Raw genomic sequence first — 18,708 nt, 5'->3', positions numbered from 1 at the left:
TTATTGAAGTGAGCCACTTCCATAAACCATGGTTTGAAGTTGGCTTCCTTAAGTAAACCATATTCGAGGCTAACCACAGTTTGTCCAGGTTCAGTCATAATGCTAAACTGTGGTTAGTCAAAAATAAAAATGGAATCTTCTGATTTCGTCATAGTTGTAATGGAGGAGTGGGGAGTGTGAGAACCCAAGGCTTGGGTAGGGTTGTTCTCTTAATGATAAATCATAGTTTTACTCTTGAATGCAGTCAGCGTCTCTTGTGCACCTAGATTGTGACTCTGTGGGCAAGGCCTCTTAATTCTTCTGTGTACAGTGCTTTGGTGTAACCTAATATTTTTACCATTGTTACTTCCAAAACTTTTCAAAGTTGTGTGTAAAATAGTAGTTTGTGTTTCAGCCAGGAGTGGGTGATGAGCGAGCCGTTTGAATAATGCCACTCAGTTGACTAAACAAGTTTCATTGACAGTAAAAATCTGTCAAAACAGTGGTTTTCTTTTAAATATTGATCTGTTCCCCTTTGTTAAGCACTCGTTAAATATAATTAGGGATTGTGTATATATTTTGACTAATAATAGAAGGAGACTGAATCCATGGGGTCCTGGTGAGATGGACGAGGGCAGCCTTTCTCAACTGGGTGCCATCCAGATGTTTTAGATAGTGCCAGTGGGAGCCGATGGGAGTTGTAGTTCAAAGCCTCCAGAGGACACCTGGTTGTGAAAGGCTGGATTGAAGGGCCTCCTTTTTTTCCTCGTGGCAAGATTGCTTATGACATTGCTGTTTTCAAAGAGTGCCTCTTGCAAAGCTTGCAGGATGATGATGACAAAGAAGTTGTCCCCCATCTTACAGAGTGCAGACTGGCCTTAACCAGAAGTCAGGCATTAAGGCTATATTCACACCATACATTTAAAGCACTGTGATATCACTTTAAATGATCATGGCTACCCCTGGAGAATCCTGGGAAGTGTAGTTTAGGGTGCTGAGAGTTGCTAGCTGGCCCCTATTCCCCCCACTGAACTACAGTTCTCAGTGTTCCATGTGAAGAAGGATTGATTGTTACTCTGGGAATTGTAATTCTGGGGGTGGGGTGGAGATTGGTTCTCCTAACAACTATCAGCACCCTTAAGAAACGACAGCTCCCAGAATTCTTTGGGAGAAGTCATGGCTGTTTAAAGTGGTATAAAAGTGATATAAATATATGGTTCAGATGGGACCTATATGAGTGATGTGAAGGCAAGAAATTGAAGAGCAGAATGAGATGGGTGAATCCTCACAAGGGCTGTATAATTTTTGTTAAGAAGGAAGTAATGGAGTTTTCAGACCATTGTCTAGGGAGCTAAAAGAGTGCAAGGTTGATAGATTTAAAGCAGGAGAGGGTGGAAGGTAGACTGGTACCCGCTGGGAAATCTTGGGGCAATCTTCAGTAGATCATCAAGGATTTTAAACATAGCAACATCAAGCTGACTTTTCAGCTGCCTAATTTAGGTTGGAAATAAAGAACGTGATCCCTTCTGTGAGAGGACTGTGGGCTCAGCTGTGTTCTAATGCTGAAAACAAATCTTTAGGCTTAGAATGTGCTCAGAGGCACCCTTGTGTGCCCTTTCCATCTGGTCTGTTTGGTAGATCTTGGGTTCTGGGCAGGGGGAGTAGATCTGACAAGTTCTGCCTACCCCTGTAGTCTGCCCACCTCATGAGTAGTCTGTCTGTTGTAGGAAATAAATTCTGCCAGTGGTGGCTGTTAATATCACTTCAGCGTTGTGATGATCGCACAATCATAAGGGAGAAGTGCATTCCCCACCTCCCTATATAAAAAAGTAGTGTTGGGACTAACCATCCAAGTCCTTTAGTGGAGGCTGCAAGCATGCATCTTGTCCAAGAGGAGTGGGAGGTTCTCTTTATTTATTTTCTTCTTTTGCTTTAAGTCTGCTTTAGCCAGGGAGTGGCTGATTAAAAAGCTGCTTGCCTTTGTCTTTAACAAAAAGCTTCATTTTGTGGGAAGCAAAAACAACAATGGTGGCCTGCCCCTTTTGGAGATCCCTTGTCATTTCAGTAACTTGCAAAGGCTTGGTTTTCTAAATATGAATAGAACTTGAGAAATAAAAACCTGGGATTCTCCAGGTTTGTTTTTTTTTATATTCCTCCTATAAAATGCAGAAGTTTTATTATTATGAGTTTCATTGGGGGAAAGTTGGCATGAAGCTTCCATCCTTAAAAGTTTTTAAAGCGATTTCTGTTAGAAGTAAAAAATTCACAGCCCTCTTTGGTTGCCTGTTTCCAGACCTTTCAAGAACGTGACAGAATATGATGGGCAAGATGCATGCCGCTCTAACAGCTGGAACCTGGTTGATGTGGACCTTCCTCAAAATAAAGAAGACAATCCGGGGATTTTGCTACAGGCGCTTAAACCATGGACTCAGTATGCCATTTATGTCAAGGCTGTCATGCTCACTATGATGGAGAATTACCATGCTCATGGAGCAAAGAGTGAGATTGTCTACATCCGAACGAAAGCTGCAGGTAAAACAAAAACCCAAAATATTATGTCCAGTATTAGTCATATTCAGACATTTTCAAAATTCATGGAGGTGTCTTAACTCCATTAACTTTCAGAGGGTTTATTGTGAGTAAAACTCTGTTGAATACAACTGCGTGACAGCACTTGGTCCCAATAAATTACTTTGCGCTTTCGAAAGATGGTATTGCTTTGACAGAGAGGGCTGTGTGCTTGGAAAACCAATCCACAGTGCCATCAGTGGATAATATAAACTAACAATAAATCTCAAGTGTTTCGGCTTAATTAGGCTTTGGCTGCAAAACATAGATACTAGGATGCAACTCAGATTTTGTCCTGCTGTGTCCCAGTGGGATTTGCTTATGAGTAAATGTGCATAGTAGCATCAGGCTATTAGTCAGTACTCTGCGATTTATATTGGAAGGGGAGGTGTTGCACAGGTTTTCCAGCAGATGGCCAGGAGATACGGTTTGTTGGTTTTTGCAACATCTCATCCAAGCTTTGTTTAATTCAAAGATCCAGGGATTTTTGATATGAAAATGCAAAAACAAGGAGCAAAAATAGTCACTGTTGAATTTTAGAATTAGCTGCTTTAATGTGGCTTACCAGTACGAAGGCTGAATGCTACCAGGGCTACAGTTTTTTCAGAAGTAAATACATTGCAGAATCAAAGGCTCTGGCCAGTTCATTCACACATATGCATAATTTGGTGACCTTCTGTTGAACCTACATTGAAGTTCTGTAGAAGTTTGACCTGTGTTGGCCAAGTCAGGACTTGGTGCTACAGTCAATGGGTGATAAATGAGCCTTCTCCTTAGATTGTTATTTTTTATTTTATTAATTAATTTTTTTCAGTACTTGGTATAGATATGGCATCCAACATCACAAACTCTCACAACTGAGACTGAATACACAACATAAGGTAAAATAAATGAGTCATAGGTTATATTATTGTAAAACCAGTGACTAGAAATGCTTAGGAATTACATCTGAGCATGAGGGCCTTTTCAAAATTGTAGTAAGTACAGTGGTACCTTGGGTTGCATATGCTTCAGGTTACATACACTTCAGGTTACAGACTCTGCTAACCCAGAAATATTACCTCGGATTAAGAACTTTGCTTCAGGATGAGAACAGAAATCGTGCTCCGGCGGCAGCAGGAGGCCCCATTAGCTAAAGTAGTGCTTCAGGTTAAGAACAGTTTCAGGTTAAGAACGGCCCTCCGGAATGAATTAAGTACTTAACCTGAGGTACCACTGTAATTTACCCTCTTGTTTATTAACATAAACAATGAGAGGTGTTGCAGGTAATGGAGAAAGATTTCTGCATTTTGGCTTCTCTGGCCTGTCTGTTACGCTCTCTCAATTTCTCTGTCACAGCCAATCTGCAGATTCTGCTCCAGCAACCTCTTAGACTAAAATGTCTGTGGTACGTCCAGTGCTGAGCAGCTTCCATAAGTGCAATTACAAGTAAGAAAACAATTCACTCTTTATATTGCACGTTTCACATTGTATCGGGCAATATTGACAATAAAGCTAGTCCAGGGTGCATTGAAAAAAGTTGTTGCACTATAGCTGAGACTTGCTGAAGAACTCCTCACAACACTTGTATGACTGGACAGTCCCACCACATGTGGAAATAACCCACCAACCTTTGCAACCCTCAATATTGTTCAACTTGGCCAATGTAAAATACCATTAGGTTAATTCAGCATAGCTTCCCTAGTTTGGAATGATACATTTTTTAAGGAGATACATGCCATATATCATTCCACACATTCTATGCTATCAGGCCCAAGCTTCCCTAAGACTTGTTGGTGTGGTCCTTAGATTTCTGATGCCTCTGTGATTCCTGAATTCTGGTTGAGATGAGGATGCAGTAGCAGTGCTTGTCCCATTCAAATAATAAGAGGTTGTGTTGGCTAGGTGATGGGAAAGTGCTACACAGCTGTACCTTGGAAGTCAAATGGAATCCGTGCTGGAAGTCCGTTCGACTTCCAAAACGTTCGAAAACCAAAGTGCAACTTTGGAAGCTGCGGAAGCCCCGTCGGATGTTCAGCTTCCAAAAATAGTTCGCAAACTGGAACAGGGTTTGCGGTGTTTGGGAGCCAAAACGTTCAAGAACTAAGCTGTTTAAAAACCAAGGTACGACTGTATTTGTGGGACCAGCTATGATGAGGTTGGGGAAAGTTTAGTGCTGAAAGAGGGAAGCAAGGAGTCATACTAGCTGCCCCATGCAGCTAGGTCTCCAGTGACAACAGATTTTGCTGTTTCGTGCGCAGGGGCTGTTTTGCTTGTTAGCACATCAGGCAGCTCCTGCAGACCAGTGATGGCTTTAACTATACAACGCCTCTCCACCTTGGCCTTGCCAGAACTTAATTGTATCCAATACAGGGCTGTGTGTGGAGAGGTGATAATTGTCCGATTAATCAAACACAGATAAATGCCCAACAGCATTTAATCATCTTGAACGAAGTCTCTCTTAATTGAAAATGGAAATTGTATCTGATTCAGTGCGGAAACGGGATTGATTCTGGTTCTGCTGCAGACAGGGATCTTTGGGGGGGCAGTATGCATGCCATTCTCTGCAACATACACTTTTTGTGATAAAAATAAGTCTCATTTCTCCTGAAACAGGGTGTCTGATGCTTTGAAGTTCTGTGCGGTTCCTCTTTAAACTCCCCATTCCCTCCCAGGCCAGCCGGAATTAAATATGTTACAGTTATTTGCATTACTAGAGTCCTGAATGTGTTTATTTTTAGCTCAGAATCTCATGTATTAAGAACGAGAGTATGCACATCCCTGACCATATTTAAGGTAGCACAAATTATTATATTTGTTGTAAATTCTTTAATTTCCATTCTTCCTTGGAAAGCTAAGAGTGTGCACAAGGATTTCCCAGTGGTCTCCAATCCAGGTACAGAGCTTCACCAATTCTATAGCGCTGGGTACACCTAGACCATTTACTGGGCTAATCTGCTTAGTTGGCTATGCCTTGATGTCATTGGTTTTTTTAAACTTCCCTCCTTCAAAGAACCCTTTGCACGTCAGGAATTCCTGTGCGTTGCAGAGGGAATGGCGTAGCATTCTCCGGAGCCTCCTAAGGTGCATGCTGTGTTCATATGGGGCACTGATTAGACCTCTCAGGCCCTCCCCATTGTCCCATGTGAACCGAGAGTGCATCCCAGTGCATAGTCAAGCCCCTTTCGTGGGCTGCGTGTTGCTGGAGGGGGCAGTTGTGACAGGGAGAGAAGCCAGAGGCTGCCTTTCAGAGTAGCTTCTCTGACATAACTGATCTTCTAATTAAGGAACATTGATTATGCTCCCGAGGAACCACAGGTTCCTTTAACGAGTGTCAGGTTCATTTGGGGGCATATGAACCTGTGTTGCTTTGGAACAGCCTTTGCTGACCTTTTTAAGCATAGGAACACAACTGCCACAAGAACCTACAAATATCCATTTCACCGGGGGTGGGGGGAATTGGTTATGCTCAGAACTACCTCCACCCCACAAAAAAGAGGCAACCCTCCCCATAAAATAGATATAATCAGGATTACCCCCCCCCTCAAGCAGGCAACCCCCACCTAGTAAAAAAAAAAGGCCAAACTCCTCAATTTTAAACAGAATCTTAAAATTACGGGGCAGGAGGTGTTGGCAGGCATTTCCATTCCATTGTTTTGCATTCATTGTACAGTGGTGCCCCGCAAGACGAATGCCTCGCAAGACGAAAAACTCGCTAGACGAAAGGGTTTTGCGTTTTTTGAGTCGTTCCGCAAGACGAATTTCCCTATGGGCTTGCTTCGCAAGACGAAACGTCTTGCGAGTTCTTGCAAGTTTGTTTCCTTTTTCTTAAAGCCGCTAAGCCGTTAATAGCCGCTAAGCCGTTAATAGCCGCTAATAGCCGTGCTTCGCAAGACGAAAAAACCGCAAGACGAAGAGACTCACGGAACGGATTAATTTCGTCTTGCGAGGCACCACTGTACACCACTTAGAGACTATTGTAATGGACCAGTACATTAATAGTCTAAACCCATAATTAATAAATAAGGATGTGCATTTTGGGTGCCAGGATGTCCTGTATTTGTACTTTAGCTCTGGTGAATGAGCCAAGGATATTATTTTATTATTATTTATTAAATTTGTATATCGCCCTATACCTGTAGATCTGAAAGCGGTTCACAACATATCCTGCATGGAGAACGTTAACAATGGTTTTCTTTTCTGTAAATATAATCTCGTTCTGTTTCTGACTTTAGGAGGTGATAATCACCTTGCAGGAATTCTAATTTTCTTCATTTCTTATGCCCCCCCCCCCCAGTACCATCTGTTCCTCTGGACGTCATTTCAGCTTCCAATTCTTCCTCTCAGCTGATTGTGAAATGGAACCCACCCACTTTCCCCAATGGCAACCTCTCCTACTACATTGTGCGGTGGCAACAGCAACCTCAGGATAGTTACCTTTATAGGCACAACTACTGCTCCAAAGGTGAGACCAAGGTTGAAATGCCTTTACACAATTTCAGGGTTCCTCCTCATCTTAGCACTTTGAAAATTCCTAAGATTGCAAAGAGCAAGGCGGGGAAATATTTTGCCATCGCCACCCCAAGTTGTGGGGTTACAACTCCCAACAGTCTTGAATGTTGGCTTTGCTACCTGCAGTCAATGTGCTATACAGTTCAGCAACACCTTGGTTGCTGAATTATATCTCCCTTGGTTCATTGTGGGGTCAATAGCAGATGTAGTTCAACAACATACGGTCTTTTAGGGAAGGACCATAGCTCAGTGGTAGAGCATCTGCTTTGCATACAGAAGGTCCTAGGTTCAGCCTCCATCATCTCCATGTAGGACTGGGAGAGACTTCTGTCTGGGGCTGATGCGAATTGGAGTTCACCAACTTAGGGAGAGTACCAGGCTGGGGAAAGGCTGGTTTAGCTTTTCACAAAATCGGCTGCAGGTCATCAAGGTGTTGTCTACACATGCAGTAGAGTGAAGTAGCAGAATGGGCTGTACCGCTCCTTCGTCCTACAGCTGGTAGGTACTGTTTTTTGAGTATTCCTCCATATTACAAACAAAAGGAATCTCCTTGCAAGTTTAAAAAATGGAACGAAAATTCTAGCACCCTAGAGAAATTCTAGTTCTCATTTCAGGGATGCCTCCATACTGCCAGTATTTCATTTTTTTTTTTTTAAAGATATTTATTAAAATTTTCAAAATATTACAAAATGAAAAAAGAAAAAAGAAAAATACAAAATAAAAGTAGTTAAAAACAACTCAATCTTTCCGTTACTTATCTTTCATTTGCTTGTTTCCCGGACCTCCTCGCGCCTCCCTTTTTTGTATTCCAGTTCAGTTTGTTAGTTCAGCAAATCCTTCCCCCATACTGCCAGTATTTCATGGGAGTGATTGAGTAGCATACCAGAATTTTAGGTTTGTGCATTTAAAGTGGATTAAAGTTCTCTGACATCTTAGTACAACAAATCCCCTTAAAAAAGAGAACATGGAATTTTTGCAGTTTGGAAAGTGGCAGAGAAATGTATTGAAAAGTGTAAATATCCCACAAGCAAATCAAGATGAATGTGAGATGAATGCTTTCTCTGGGTCTCTCTGTAGAAGCTGCTGCCAAATTGGGTTATTATCAAACATTTCTTCCTATTTGTTTACAGGGCAGTTAAATGTCAAAAAAAAGAAAAAGAAAGAGAGACTTCTACTCACCATGAATGGGAATTCTGAATCTCATAGAAGCTGCTGCCAAACTGTGTTATACTGCCATCCGGCAGTCAACAGGCAAAATAAGTTTAAAAATACAAATAATTCCTATGTAGCTCCTCCCTGTAACTTCTGGAGCCAGTTTCTCTTTTGCGTGCATCAAAAGCAGTCGTGTAAGACTCCTGGCTCCATTGTCAAATTTCAAACATTATCGCTGATTGCTTCTCCCTTTCACCTTTGTTTGCCTTCCTTAGAGCCCCTTCTGGCTGCCCCCCCCCCCTTCTCTTTTTTACTCATAACTTTGTTAGTTAGCTCCAGTGTGGCTTTCCTCCAAAGCAATTTTCCTGCTCTGCTTTTAAGCGTCCAGACCCATTTTTACTTTCATTTTCCACTGGACCTAGATGAGTCTTCCCTCTCCTCTGCTTGTCACTGCCTCCCACCTTGCCTTAAGCCCATTGATCTGTGCTCTCGGCCCGTCTTGTCCCTGCTCATAGCAGCCTCTCAGCTCTGCTTAAGCCTTAGCCCACGGGCAAGTGGGGGGGGGGGCGGCGGCAGAGAATTCAGTCTCTCAGCTATGCTTAAGCCTTAGCCTACAGGCAAGGGAAAAATAAAAAAGAATTCACTTTAAATATGTGCAAGGCCTTAAAGAAATCATCCACCTCATGCAGGGAGCTAATGCCTGCTACACTGCAATTTTCTTCCTTACAGGCTAAGGACCCAGCCTCTGTGAGCACAACTTAATGATGACACCCCCCCTACTCTGTTGACTGCATCAGTCTTCAACCATCCTTTCTGCTTCTCAGCCTTGATGCCAGCTTTTCCCCTCCCTAAGGGTGCTCTACAATGAATGCCTTAGATCCAGAGAGGGTATGCAAGTAGTTTCCCCCTGGCTGCTTTCAATCTTGCCACCCAAGGAGGCACTGTAAGTCGAAGACCAGCAGCTGGCATGACCCCCTGCTCCTATGGACATGCACTCAATCAGAAGGGCAAGGAGGCAGAAGAGTTTTCTTGGGGCAAGAGGAAACCCCAACTCAGCCTACTTGCTGCTCCCCTCTGCAAGTGTTTGGAGAGCTCCCCCTCTCTCCTAGGCGGTCCTATAGAAATCCCACAGAAGCTCCTACAGTTTTGGTTTAGCAGCGCATAGCTCCCTCGCAAAAACTATTCCCTCTGGCAGCAGCATCTTCTGCCCTTTCCACACAGCTCCAGACTCCAGCTATGCCTGATCTGCAGCCAGAGTTATTGCACTGGCTTTGCTGGTAGATCTGGCCAGAAATGCAGTTATGCCTTCCTCCTCTCTTCAACCTTAGGTCACTTTCAATCCTTCTAGTTCTGCTCCTCCTCCTACACACCAGGCCAAAAGATGGTCTAGAGTGTGACCTTCCCGTAGGGTTCCTCAGTCCCTCCCATGGGGCTTTTCTTCTCCCAAAGATCAGGAATCAGAGCATCTCTCCTTGAGTGAAGAGGGTGTCAGTTGGAGTGGTGAATTAGAAGTGGAGGAGTCAGAATCTGATAGATGATTTCAGGACCCCCATTACTTCATGCTTCTAGGCAAGGCTAAGGAGACACTCAAACTCATTGATCTTCCTGCAGCCACTTCTACTTCTGCTGACAAGGTGATCACAGCGGCCCCTGATCCTAAGCCTAAGTCCAGGATGAAAAAGCTTTCTGCAGTGGCTCCAAAAATTATCCAGTTAGATTTTGACATGCTCTGGCAGGGGATCTCAGTCCCTCCCAAGGGGCTGTGCTTCCCCTGAAGACCAACATTTAGATCCTCAGATGATGGATCCAGATGGTGATGAATGGAGTGGACAATATGAAGTAGTAGAATCAGACTCCTACCATCTGCTTCAAGACTTAGCAGTGTGCCCTGACCCCACACCAAAGTCCAGCAATGTCTTGTGACCACTAACACTCCCTGCCAGGGAAGATGAGGGGTTACATCAGGTTCTGGGGGATTCTGCTAGAATTTCTCCAGGAGTTAGTTTCAACCCCGATCTCCTGCAATACATTGAAGAATCTTTCCTGGGAACTTCAGCAAAGGATGTAGTCCTGCCACAGGGCACTTCCTAGCCGGCTGCTTCAAGATCTCCAAACCAACCTAATGTTACTCCAACAGTTCCCCGTTGATGCGGGATAGGGGCTCTTAAGTCCCAGCTTCCCTTGGAGATCAAGACACAGTGTGCTGGCAGTTGATGACAAATGGAGTTACAAGTCTGATATTGAGGAATCAGAATCCTATAAGCTCTTGTCTATATGCCTAATACCTTCCACTGTTGTGTAAATCCATGGTAGCTAAGTAGGAATTCTTTGTGTTTATAAACGTAACTTGCTATTTTACCTGTTGACCTCTGGATAGCAGTATAACAGAGTTTGGCAGCAGCTTCCACGAGACCCAGAAATCCCATTCATGGTGAGTAGAATGGTCTTTTTTGCCATGTAACTGCCCTGCAAACAAATTGGAACAAACATTGGATAAAAACTAAATATAATTTAACCTCGCTCTAAGCCCTGAGCTTCTCCATCCATGATGCAGACAACTCTGAGCTAAGTTATAAGTCTAACTGTATAAGGCAGTTTCCTGTTTTCCCAAGTGTCGCCATCCATGCCTTTTTTTTGGGGGGGGGGGGTAATTTTCTTGCCTGTTTGCAACTGTTCTCCTGCCCCCTCTTCACTCAAAACCCTTCCATTGGGACTTGTACCACTTTAAGGGGAATAGAGAGGCAGTAGACCTTTGCATTTCCTACATTTGGAGCTGCTTTAAGCAGGCTGTCATGGGGCCATTCTTTCTCAGTTCATCTTCAGCTTCTGATTTCTTTGCACGTCTCTCTTTTTTTTAAGATAAAGTCCCAATTCGGAGATACGCCGACGGCACCATCGATACCGAGGAAGCAACTGAACCTACCAAACCTGAGGGTTCTGGGGGAGAAAGGGGACCTTGTTGCTCCTGCCCAAAGACAGAGGCAGAGAAGCAGGCAGAGAAGGAGGAGGCAGAATACCGAAAAGTTTTTGAGAATTTTCTACATAATGCCATCTTTTTGCCCAGGTGAGGGGGTCCATTTCCAACACTCGACGGGGTTCATTTCTTTTAAAAAAAATTTAAACGAGCAGCCTTACACCCAGCATTGCTTAGGAAATCTGTGAAATGGGTAAATTGTGCACTATTGAAATTGGTGGTTAAAATCAGCGAATGCAGTGTCGGACAGTTATGTCTGACATCCTGATTCAATATGGCATCTGTTTGTAACCACAAAATACACAAAAACTTTCCTTGATCTCAAGAACCTTCACGCAGAAAATGTTGCAGAATCTTTAAGAGGTGTCCAAATGCATAGTGAATGAACAACTTTCCAGAATATATAACCGATAACTTTTTGTTTTGTATTTTTGATTGATTTCTCTCCCTGCCGCCAGCTAGTAATATCGAAAACCCCTTTCCTACATGCTAGTAACAAAAATAAGTGCAGTTACCTTGAGCCTTGTAGGGTATGTGCCCCATGTTCAAAAGCCATTTTGTTTCGTCAAAATTTATACTTTGGGGCAGTTTACACAGGATTTAAATGGCAAGATTGCATTTTTTTAAATGACCATCAGAAAACATCATTAAGTCAATCAAATAATGAAGATTTTTAAGTGCCTGAGTGAATAATAATAATAATAATAATGAAGTTTTAGCCTGGTACATCAAAGATGACTCTCTTGGTGCCAGGAGGGCCTTCTTGGGGTGTGTATTCCATAGTTGGGGCATAGAGTACAGGCAGCTTGATTTAAGAGTAGGTGCTCAATTGTATAACTGGGTCCCAAGCCATTCAAGGTGAGCACCAATCTCTTTGCATTGGGGCTTGGAAGCAGATAACTGCTCAGTATTGTTATCTATTATTTTGTTGTTTTTACATTTGTTACTCACTTTATTGGGGGGAGCCTCAAAGCAACTTAACAAGACAAATAACAAAGAGAAACAAAAATAAATAAAACCATGTACGATACAAAAATTCCTAAGATGCTCATTCCAGTAACACAACGAAAATGAGAATTCCTACCCCGCCTCACTGCAAGATCACATTGTTTCCTTTGGGATACTATGCAACCCAAGTCTGTCTTCAATTATTCCCCCCCCCCCCGCCCCCACGCAAGAGAGGGTGGTAAACTTTCCCTACCATATTCACCTTTTTACACACTAAAGAGCCACTGCTGGTTATTTCCTTTGGCCATCACATTGGAGGGCTTTTTGCAGGGGTTACTGAACCTTTGTAGAGAGTTCCACAGCTTTGGATTTCCATATGGTTGCCTTCAGAATAGTCTTAACATGGCGCATTTCCAACATGGTGCCTTGCAGATACTGTTGGACTCCACTCCAGCTCCCATTAGCCCCATCCAGCAAGGCCAGTGGGTCAGGGATTATGGAATTTGTAGTCTAGTGCCAGCCAGAGGGCACCATGCTAGCTACTCCTGGCCTTACAGATGCCTAGGTGACCTGGCAAATGGCTTGCCTTTCTTTTACCTAGATTTGAAAAGCAGCATTTCCCATTAGCATTGCTGGAGATAGCATTTGCTTTTAGACTTGGGTAGCAAAACTTGATACTAAAATCAGGTTTCTGGAAAAGCCTGTTTCTCCTGCATATCAAAAGGCTCAGATGGAACTGATAGTGGCATATGGTTGCTGATAAGTGCATGTTTTCCTGGTTGTGTGAAGTTTATACTTTCTATATGCCCCATTTTTTCTTCTCTCTCCGGCTTTTTCCTCTCATTCCTCTGGGCCATTCACTGCTGTCATTCCTTGCCCTTCTGAGTTATCTAAGGAGCAGACTAACTAATTTAGCCAATGGCAACCAGGGAAACTTCTGCCTGGCTCTGCCTTTCACAGCCATCAGCTTAGTTCCGATAGTCACTGCTCAAAGCTTTCTCCTGCCATGGCATCCTTGTGCTAATCAAATATAGATTTCTTATTTCAGCTGGTAGTTAATTTTGAAATTGTATGAGTAATGCATTGGTGGGGGCAGGGGAAGCAACAGAATGCCGTGAGCATCTTGACCCTAGAAGAAATGGTAGCAAATGATCAAGTATTGTGACAGTCTCTAGATTGCAGTTTTGGGTTGTGGGAGGAAGCAAGTGGGAACGATTTGCTAGCATGAGCCTTGACTGTTTCTGCATATTTTCCTCCTCTTTGCTCAGCTTGTGTTCATAATTGGTGCATTTTTCTTTTCAATGCTAGAAGAACTTTAGCAGTTGAGATGCAACTGCTAAGTCACTTGTACTTGTAAGTCACTGAGCAGTTAAAGTGACTTAAGAGCCCAGGATGTCAGGGAACTGTGAGATTAGGAACTGGGTGAGATTGCTCCCTCTAAGCGACTTGTTACTTGCACATGTCTGTCTGTCTGTCTCCCACCTCCTCTGTTTGCCTTTTCTTCATTGCTGTCTCCCGTGGGAGAGAGCAATTTGTATGTCAACACAGTCCCTATTAGACTGGTGCAGTATGTTTCCAGCCTCCTGCTGGAGTGTGCAACATTGCAAAAGCACCAAAGATGCCAAATAAAAGGGTTGTGTTCTTTTAAACACATCACCAGTTAGGTCTAGTCCCAGCTATTTTATTTATTACTTTTTAAATTCATATCCTGCCCTTCCTCTCAAAGGAGACTCTGGTGGCAATCTAAGCTATCCAAGGCAGGTTATCCTAAGACCTTAAAGAAGGCTGGTCATACAGTTACGGAGCATCTGCTTTGAACACAGAAGTTCCCAGGTTCAATCCTTAAGTACCACTTGATCCCTTACAATTGCCTTGATCACCGAGAACCTCTAATGGGGCATTTCTTATGGTTTCTCATGCCTCTGAGGGTCGGTTGGCCTTTAATAGAGACCGAGTCTTTAGTGTGGGCAAGCCCTGACCTAGCAGAGGTTTGGCTGGAATCATTCCTGCCTTTTAAAAAGCATCTTCTAAAAACTGTGTTATTCAAACAGGCCTTTGTTATTTGAATTTCTGTTTACCAGCCACTGTGTTTTTATTTATGTTTTTATTCTTACTGTAGTTTTGTGTGGTGTATACCACCTTGTATGTTTTTTTAAAGTGTGATTTCTAAATATTTATATAAATCTCAGGCATCTCCAGGTAGGGCTGGGGGGAAACTCTCTGGCTGAAGCCCTGGAGGGCCCTGATGGTTGCTTAGAGACTTACACTTTGAGCCAGGAAGGATGAACACCCACCACCTATTGCATAGTGGTCTGAAGACCTCACTTCCCTGGCTACATTTGAGCATATTTCTTATAGATGAAATGTCAGTCTTGGGATACCTCTTTGGACAGCTGGAGGTCTTACATTAACTTAATACATTTCTTGTAGGTTGGATGTACTGATGTAATTGTATCGATGTGAGCTGCTGGTGGTTTATTAGTATTAGTATTATTAATGTATTGGTTATTTTTCTTCCTTTTCTTATTCTTTTGTTGTTGTTCTTTCTACTTTGTTTAATTTGCAAATAAAAAAAATAACCAAAAAGGAAGAGCAGCTGCCAGCCAGTGCAGGCAATAATTGAGCTAGATATGGAGCAAAGGTCTGGCCAGTGCTTTCTTGCAAGCATGCAGTGATGGGATCTGCCTCTTTCCTTGATGGTTGCTTGTCCTATTGCTGAACTTTCCATGGAGTTTGAAACGATTCTGTTTTCCCACAGTGTTTTCTATATCATTTCTGCCCTCAGCTGCCTCCTTTCTGTTTCTCTTCCCTGTGAAATGTGTTTTATTGGGCTTGGATGAATCACCAATGTGAAATTTAACTCGGGAGAGACAACACCTATAAACAGAGAGTTCTGTTGAATGGGACGTCATGCAAGCTTTGGACATCTGTCATTCTTTAACCATCCTAATGGTTCTCATTATTTTCTCTCAAAACATTGTGACTTCTGGCTGCAAACGGGGTCTCTTAAATTTGCTTTCCTCCTTATAAAAGAGGGATGCTAATCTCACTTTCACTGACTTCTCTTGTTTCTCTGTCCAGGCCTGACCGGAAGCGCAGGGATCTGTCGCCTGTTGCAAACACGACCTTTGCTCACAAGAACAGGACTGCCACAGCCCCAGAGCACTTTGCCAATGAATCGGATGCTGAGGAGGCCGAGATGGAGTTTCCCTTCTTTGAAAGCAAAGTGGAAGGCCGGGAGCGGACACTTATCTCCCACCTCTTGCCTTTCACGCTCTACCGTATTGACATCCACAGCTGCAATCATGAAGCTGCAAATCTCGGCTGTAGTGCCTCAAACTTTGTTTTTGCAAGAACCATGCCTGCAGGTACATTTTTGAAACCTGGCTTAAATTCTCTCCTTCCTTCCTTAATCATAATAAAAAGAACAATTCCATCTTTATCTCTGCATTCAAAGCATCTTACAAAAAACCCACAAAAACCTGGCACAAAGTTTTAATCTCAGACTCGCTTTCAAAAGGCAGTTTTAACTCCCTGTGTTGAAATCAACCTGGAAGGAGCATAGCTCAGTGTAGAACAACTGTTTTGCATGCAGATGGCCCCCAAGTTCAATCCCTGGCATCTCCAGGTAGGGCTGGTTGAAGACCAATGGTCTACACTGACTGGCAGACACTCTACAGGGTTTCAGGCAGGGGTCTCTCCTAGCCTGGGAGAGACCCCTGCCTGACACGCTGTAGAGCAATGGTTCCCAATTAGCTATCCTGGGACTCCTGGGGGTCCGCAGAACACACCCAGGGGGTCCATGGCCCCATCTCTTGTGTCCCCTCCAACTAAATATTTGGCATTTTTGCATGGTAATACCAAAAATTTTATGGTCTGTTTTAGTGCTGTGCAATTTTTCAATATACTGGCCCAAAATCACACCGTGATAACAATTTTGACCCAGCAATACATCGCTTCTCATGTCAGGGAGAGCAAGGCTGCTGATTTCATGGCACTGCCAATATCGCACAGTGATCTCAGCTGGTAACGCTGCTAATCCAAGTTGCCTTCCCTGAGGGAGTCGATAACGCTGCAGCCTTCCCTCATGTTGAGGGAAAACTGGGCAGCTGATTGTGAGGTGCCACCTCCCCCTCACACTGATGGAGAACAGGGCAGCTGATTGCCCTTCAAGGCACCGTGGCACTACCTTCCCCTGGCACTGAGACAGAGCAGCTTTTCTCAGTCAACGGTAAAACAGCAGTAGCCACAGTGGACGTGCATCTTCGCTGGCTGCCCTACTGACGGCAGCTTAATGCCCCCCCCATACCCAACTGATATATCACAATGTCAAAAACCAGATATCACTCAGCCCTAGTCTGTTCTTTAGTATATCTAAAATCCTTTGCTTATTAGGGACTACCCCGCATTTTGTTCAAAAAATTGCTTTGTAGAGGTAACTACCATAGAAATATCAAAATTTTCAAAAGTAGGGGGTCTGTGGCTTGGCTTTTGAAAAATAGGCGCTCTTTGATAATTAGCTGACTGGGAACCACTGCTGTAGAGTGTCCAAACTTTTTTCAAAGAGGGCCAGATTTGATGAAGTGAACAGGCGTGAGGGCCGACCAAAGTTGTTTCGGATTAGGCCCCCAAAACAGGCTTTGGACATGCCTGGTGTAGACCATTGGTCTTCAACTGGTGGGTTGGGAACCACTGGTGGGCCGTGGCCTAATTCAGTGTGGGTCATAGCAGGAGCACTACCAGCAGGCAAATATATAGTAAAAAATTAAGAAATGGGTCCCCAAATGCATGTTGTGGGTCTGATAAGGGTATGGATACCAGTTGCTGGAAGCCATGCGGGAAAAGAGTGATATTGTGCTCATGTCCTGCTTGCCAGTTTCCCTTAGGCATCTGGCTGGCATGATGCAACAGGCTCTCTTTATGTTCTTATGACTTTAGTGACACCACGGTATGTTGTTTGCCTCAAATCTTGACATTGACTCTTGCCCGCATCTTTTCGCAGAAGGAGCTGATAACATTCCAGGGCCAGTAACATGGGAAGGGAAGGAAGAAAACGTTATATACCTCAAGTGGCCAGAACCGGTTAGCCCCAATGGGTTGATCTTGATGTATGAAATCAAATATGGGCAAAATGGAGAGGTAAGCGGGATTATAGGTCTTTTTCATCCAACCCAATTTACAAGGTTCTTGTGTTTATAGACAAAGCCCTGAAAAACCAAGATACCTTAAGGATTGCCTAAGCACTTCTATCCCAGCCCAGTCGCCAAGTTCATCTGAAGAAGCTCTGCTAGTTGTCCTCCGGGTTACAGAGCCTCAAGTCTCAGTGTCCTGCATGCACAAGCTGCATTAATAAAAACTATTTTAACTGCTTTTCTCTCCCCCGCAAAAAAACTTCTGTAGGAGAAGCGGGAATGTGTTTCAAGACAAGAATACAAGAAACTTCGAGGAGCCAAACTGACACATCTGAACCCTGGAAATTATTCTGTCCGAGTTCAAGCCACGTCACTGGCTGGGAACGGATCCTGGACTGAGGCAATCTCATTCTATGTGCAGCCCAAAAGTAAGGATGTTTTCATTGGTGGGGAGGGAAATAACGGACACACTGGTTGTGTAACTGCTTTCCCCCCAATATTTCGTGTGTTCTTTAGAATTAAGATTCTGAACTTTTTGCAGAAAATGGATGGTTGGATATTTATCCCAGATTGATTTGATTAGAATGTCAGTGTTTCAAGGCAGATACTGTAGATGAAACAGCAGATGAGCTGTGTCTTCTTTTTCTTTTTCTTTCCTCCGTGTGAGTTTCCTTGGGAGCAACAGCCAGCCACCCTTGGGGTTCCTCCAGATGATCTGCTTGTTGAACCTTAATCCCGATTTGAGCATTCGTTCTGATAACATTTGCAAGGAAGTTAAATTGAGCATTTTCAAGGAGATTAAATGACATTGTGCCAAAACAAGTGTTATCCCACACTTTCCAGTGCCATTTCCCAATCACCTTCCTTTATCATAAAACCTCTGCTCTTTTTCAGGAAGCACAGGACCTCCAAATCAGCTCTAACAGTGCAGCTTGAATTTTTCTGATATGTAGTTGAGTCGTACCCCAAAATACCGATCATCTGGAAGTGCTTTTGTAAAAAGAACGCTCTGTTAGGTGGCCCTGTGTTCTGTGTCTGTGTGTGATTTTTATATTTCTATATATATATATTTAGAAAGAGAGAGAGATAGTTTGCCCAGCAGGAGAGGTCTAACTAGCTAGTGCAGCAGTAGAGATGCACACATGAATAATCACCACCCTTTTATTTACTTTCTTGTTTTGATTGCTGCAGCACCGAATTACGGGGGTTTCTTGCACCTGATTATTGTTCTACCCATTGCTGTCATTTTGATCATTGGAGGGCTGCTCATCATGCTGTATGTCTGTAATAAAAAGAGGTGAGGGTTGATATTTATTTGTATTATTGCATTTATATCACACTTTTTCCTCCAAGGAGCTCAAGGGGGCATATATGATTCTCCCTCTCCTCATTTTATCCTCACAACAACATCCTCACAACAACACGACAGCCAGCATGTAGTAAGTCAGAAAGTAACATTGCCCC

The 18,708-nt window shown here is 43.4% G+C and overlaps 1 protein-coding gene across 1 annotated transcript in view; it reads left to right on the top strand.

Annotated features, from left to right (window-relative positions):
* Nucleotides 1–18,708, top strand: part of IGF1R (insulin like growth factor 1 receptor) — a 184,200-nt gene that overhangs the window by 142,739 nt on the left and 22,753 nt on the right. The window contains exons 8-14 of the mRNA XM_080982094.1: nt 2,273–2,511; nt 6,824–6,991; nt 11,050–11,254; nt 15,194–15,480; nt 17,115–17,251; nt 17,513–17,672; nt 18,436–18,541. Coding sequence (XP_080838220.1) covers nt 2,273–2,511; nt 6,824–6,991; nt 11,050–11,254; nt 15,194–15,480; nt 17,115–17,251; nt 17,513–17,672; nt 18,436–18,541 — 1,302 coding nt within the window. The remainder of the gene's footprint in view (nt 1–2,272; nt 2,512–6,823; nt 6,992–11,049; nt 11,255–15,193; nt 15,481–17,114; nt 17,252–17,512; nt 17,673–18,435; nt 18,542–18,708) is intronic.

Source organism: Podarcis pityusensis (assembly GCF_964106645.2).
Source record: "Podarcis pityusensis genome assembly, chromosome: 14".
Taxonomy (NCBI): domain Eukaryota; kingdom Metazoa; phylum Chordata; class Lepidosauria; order Squamata; family Lacertidae; genus Podarcis; species Podarcis pityusensis.
This window is presented reverse-complemented; position numbering and strand designations above follow the sequence as displayed.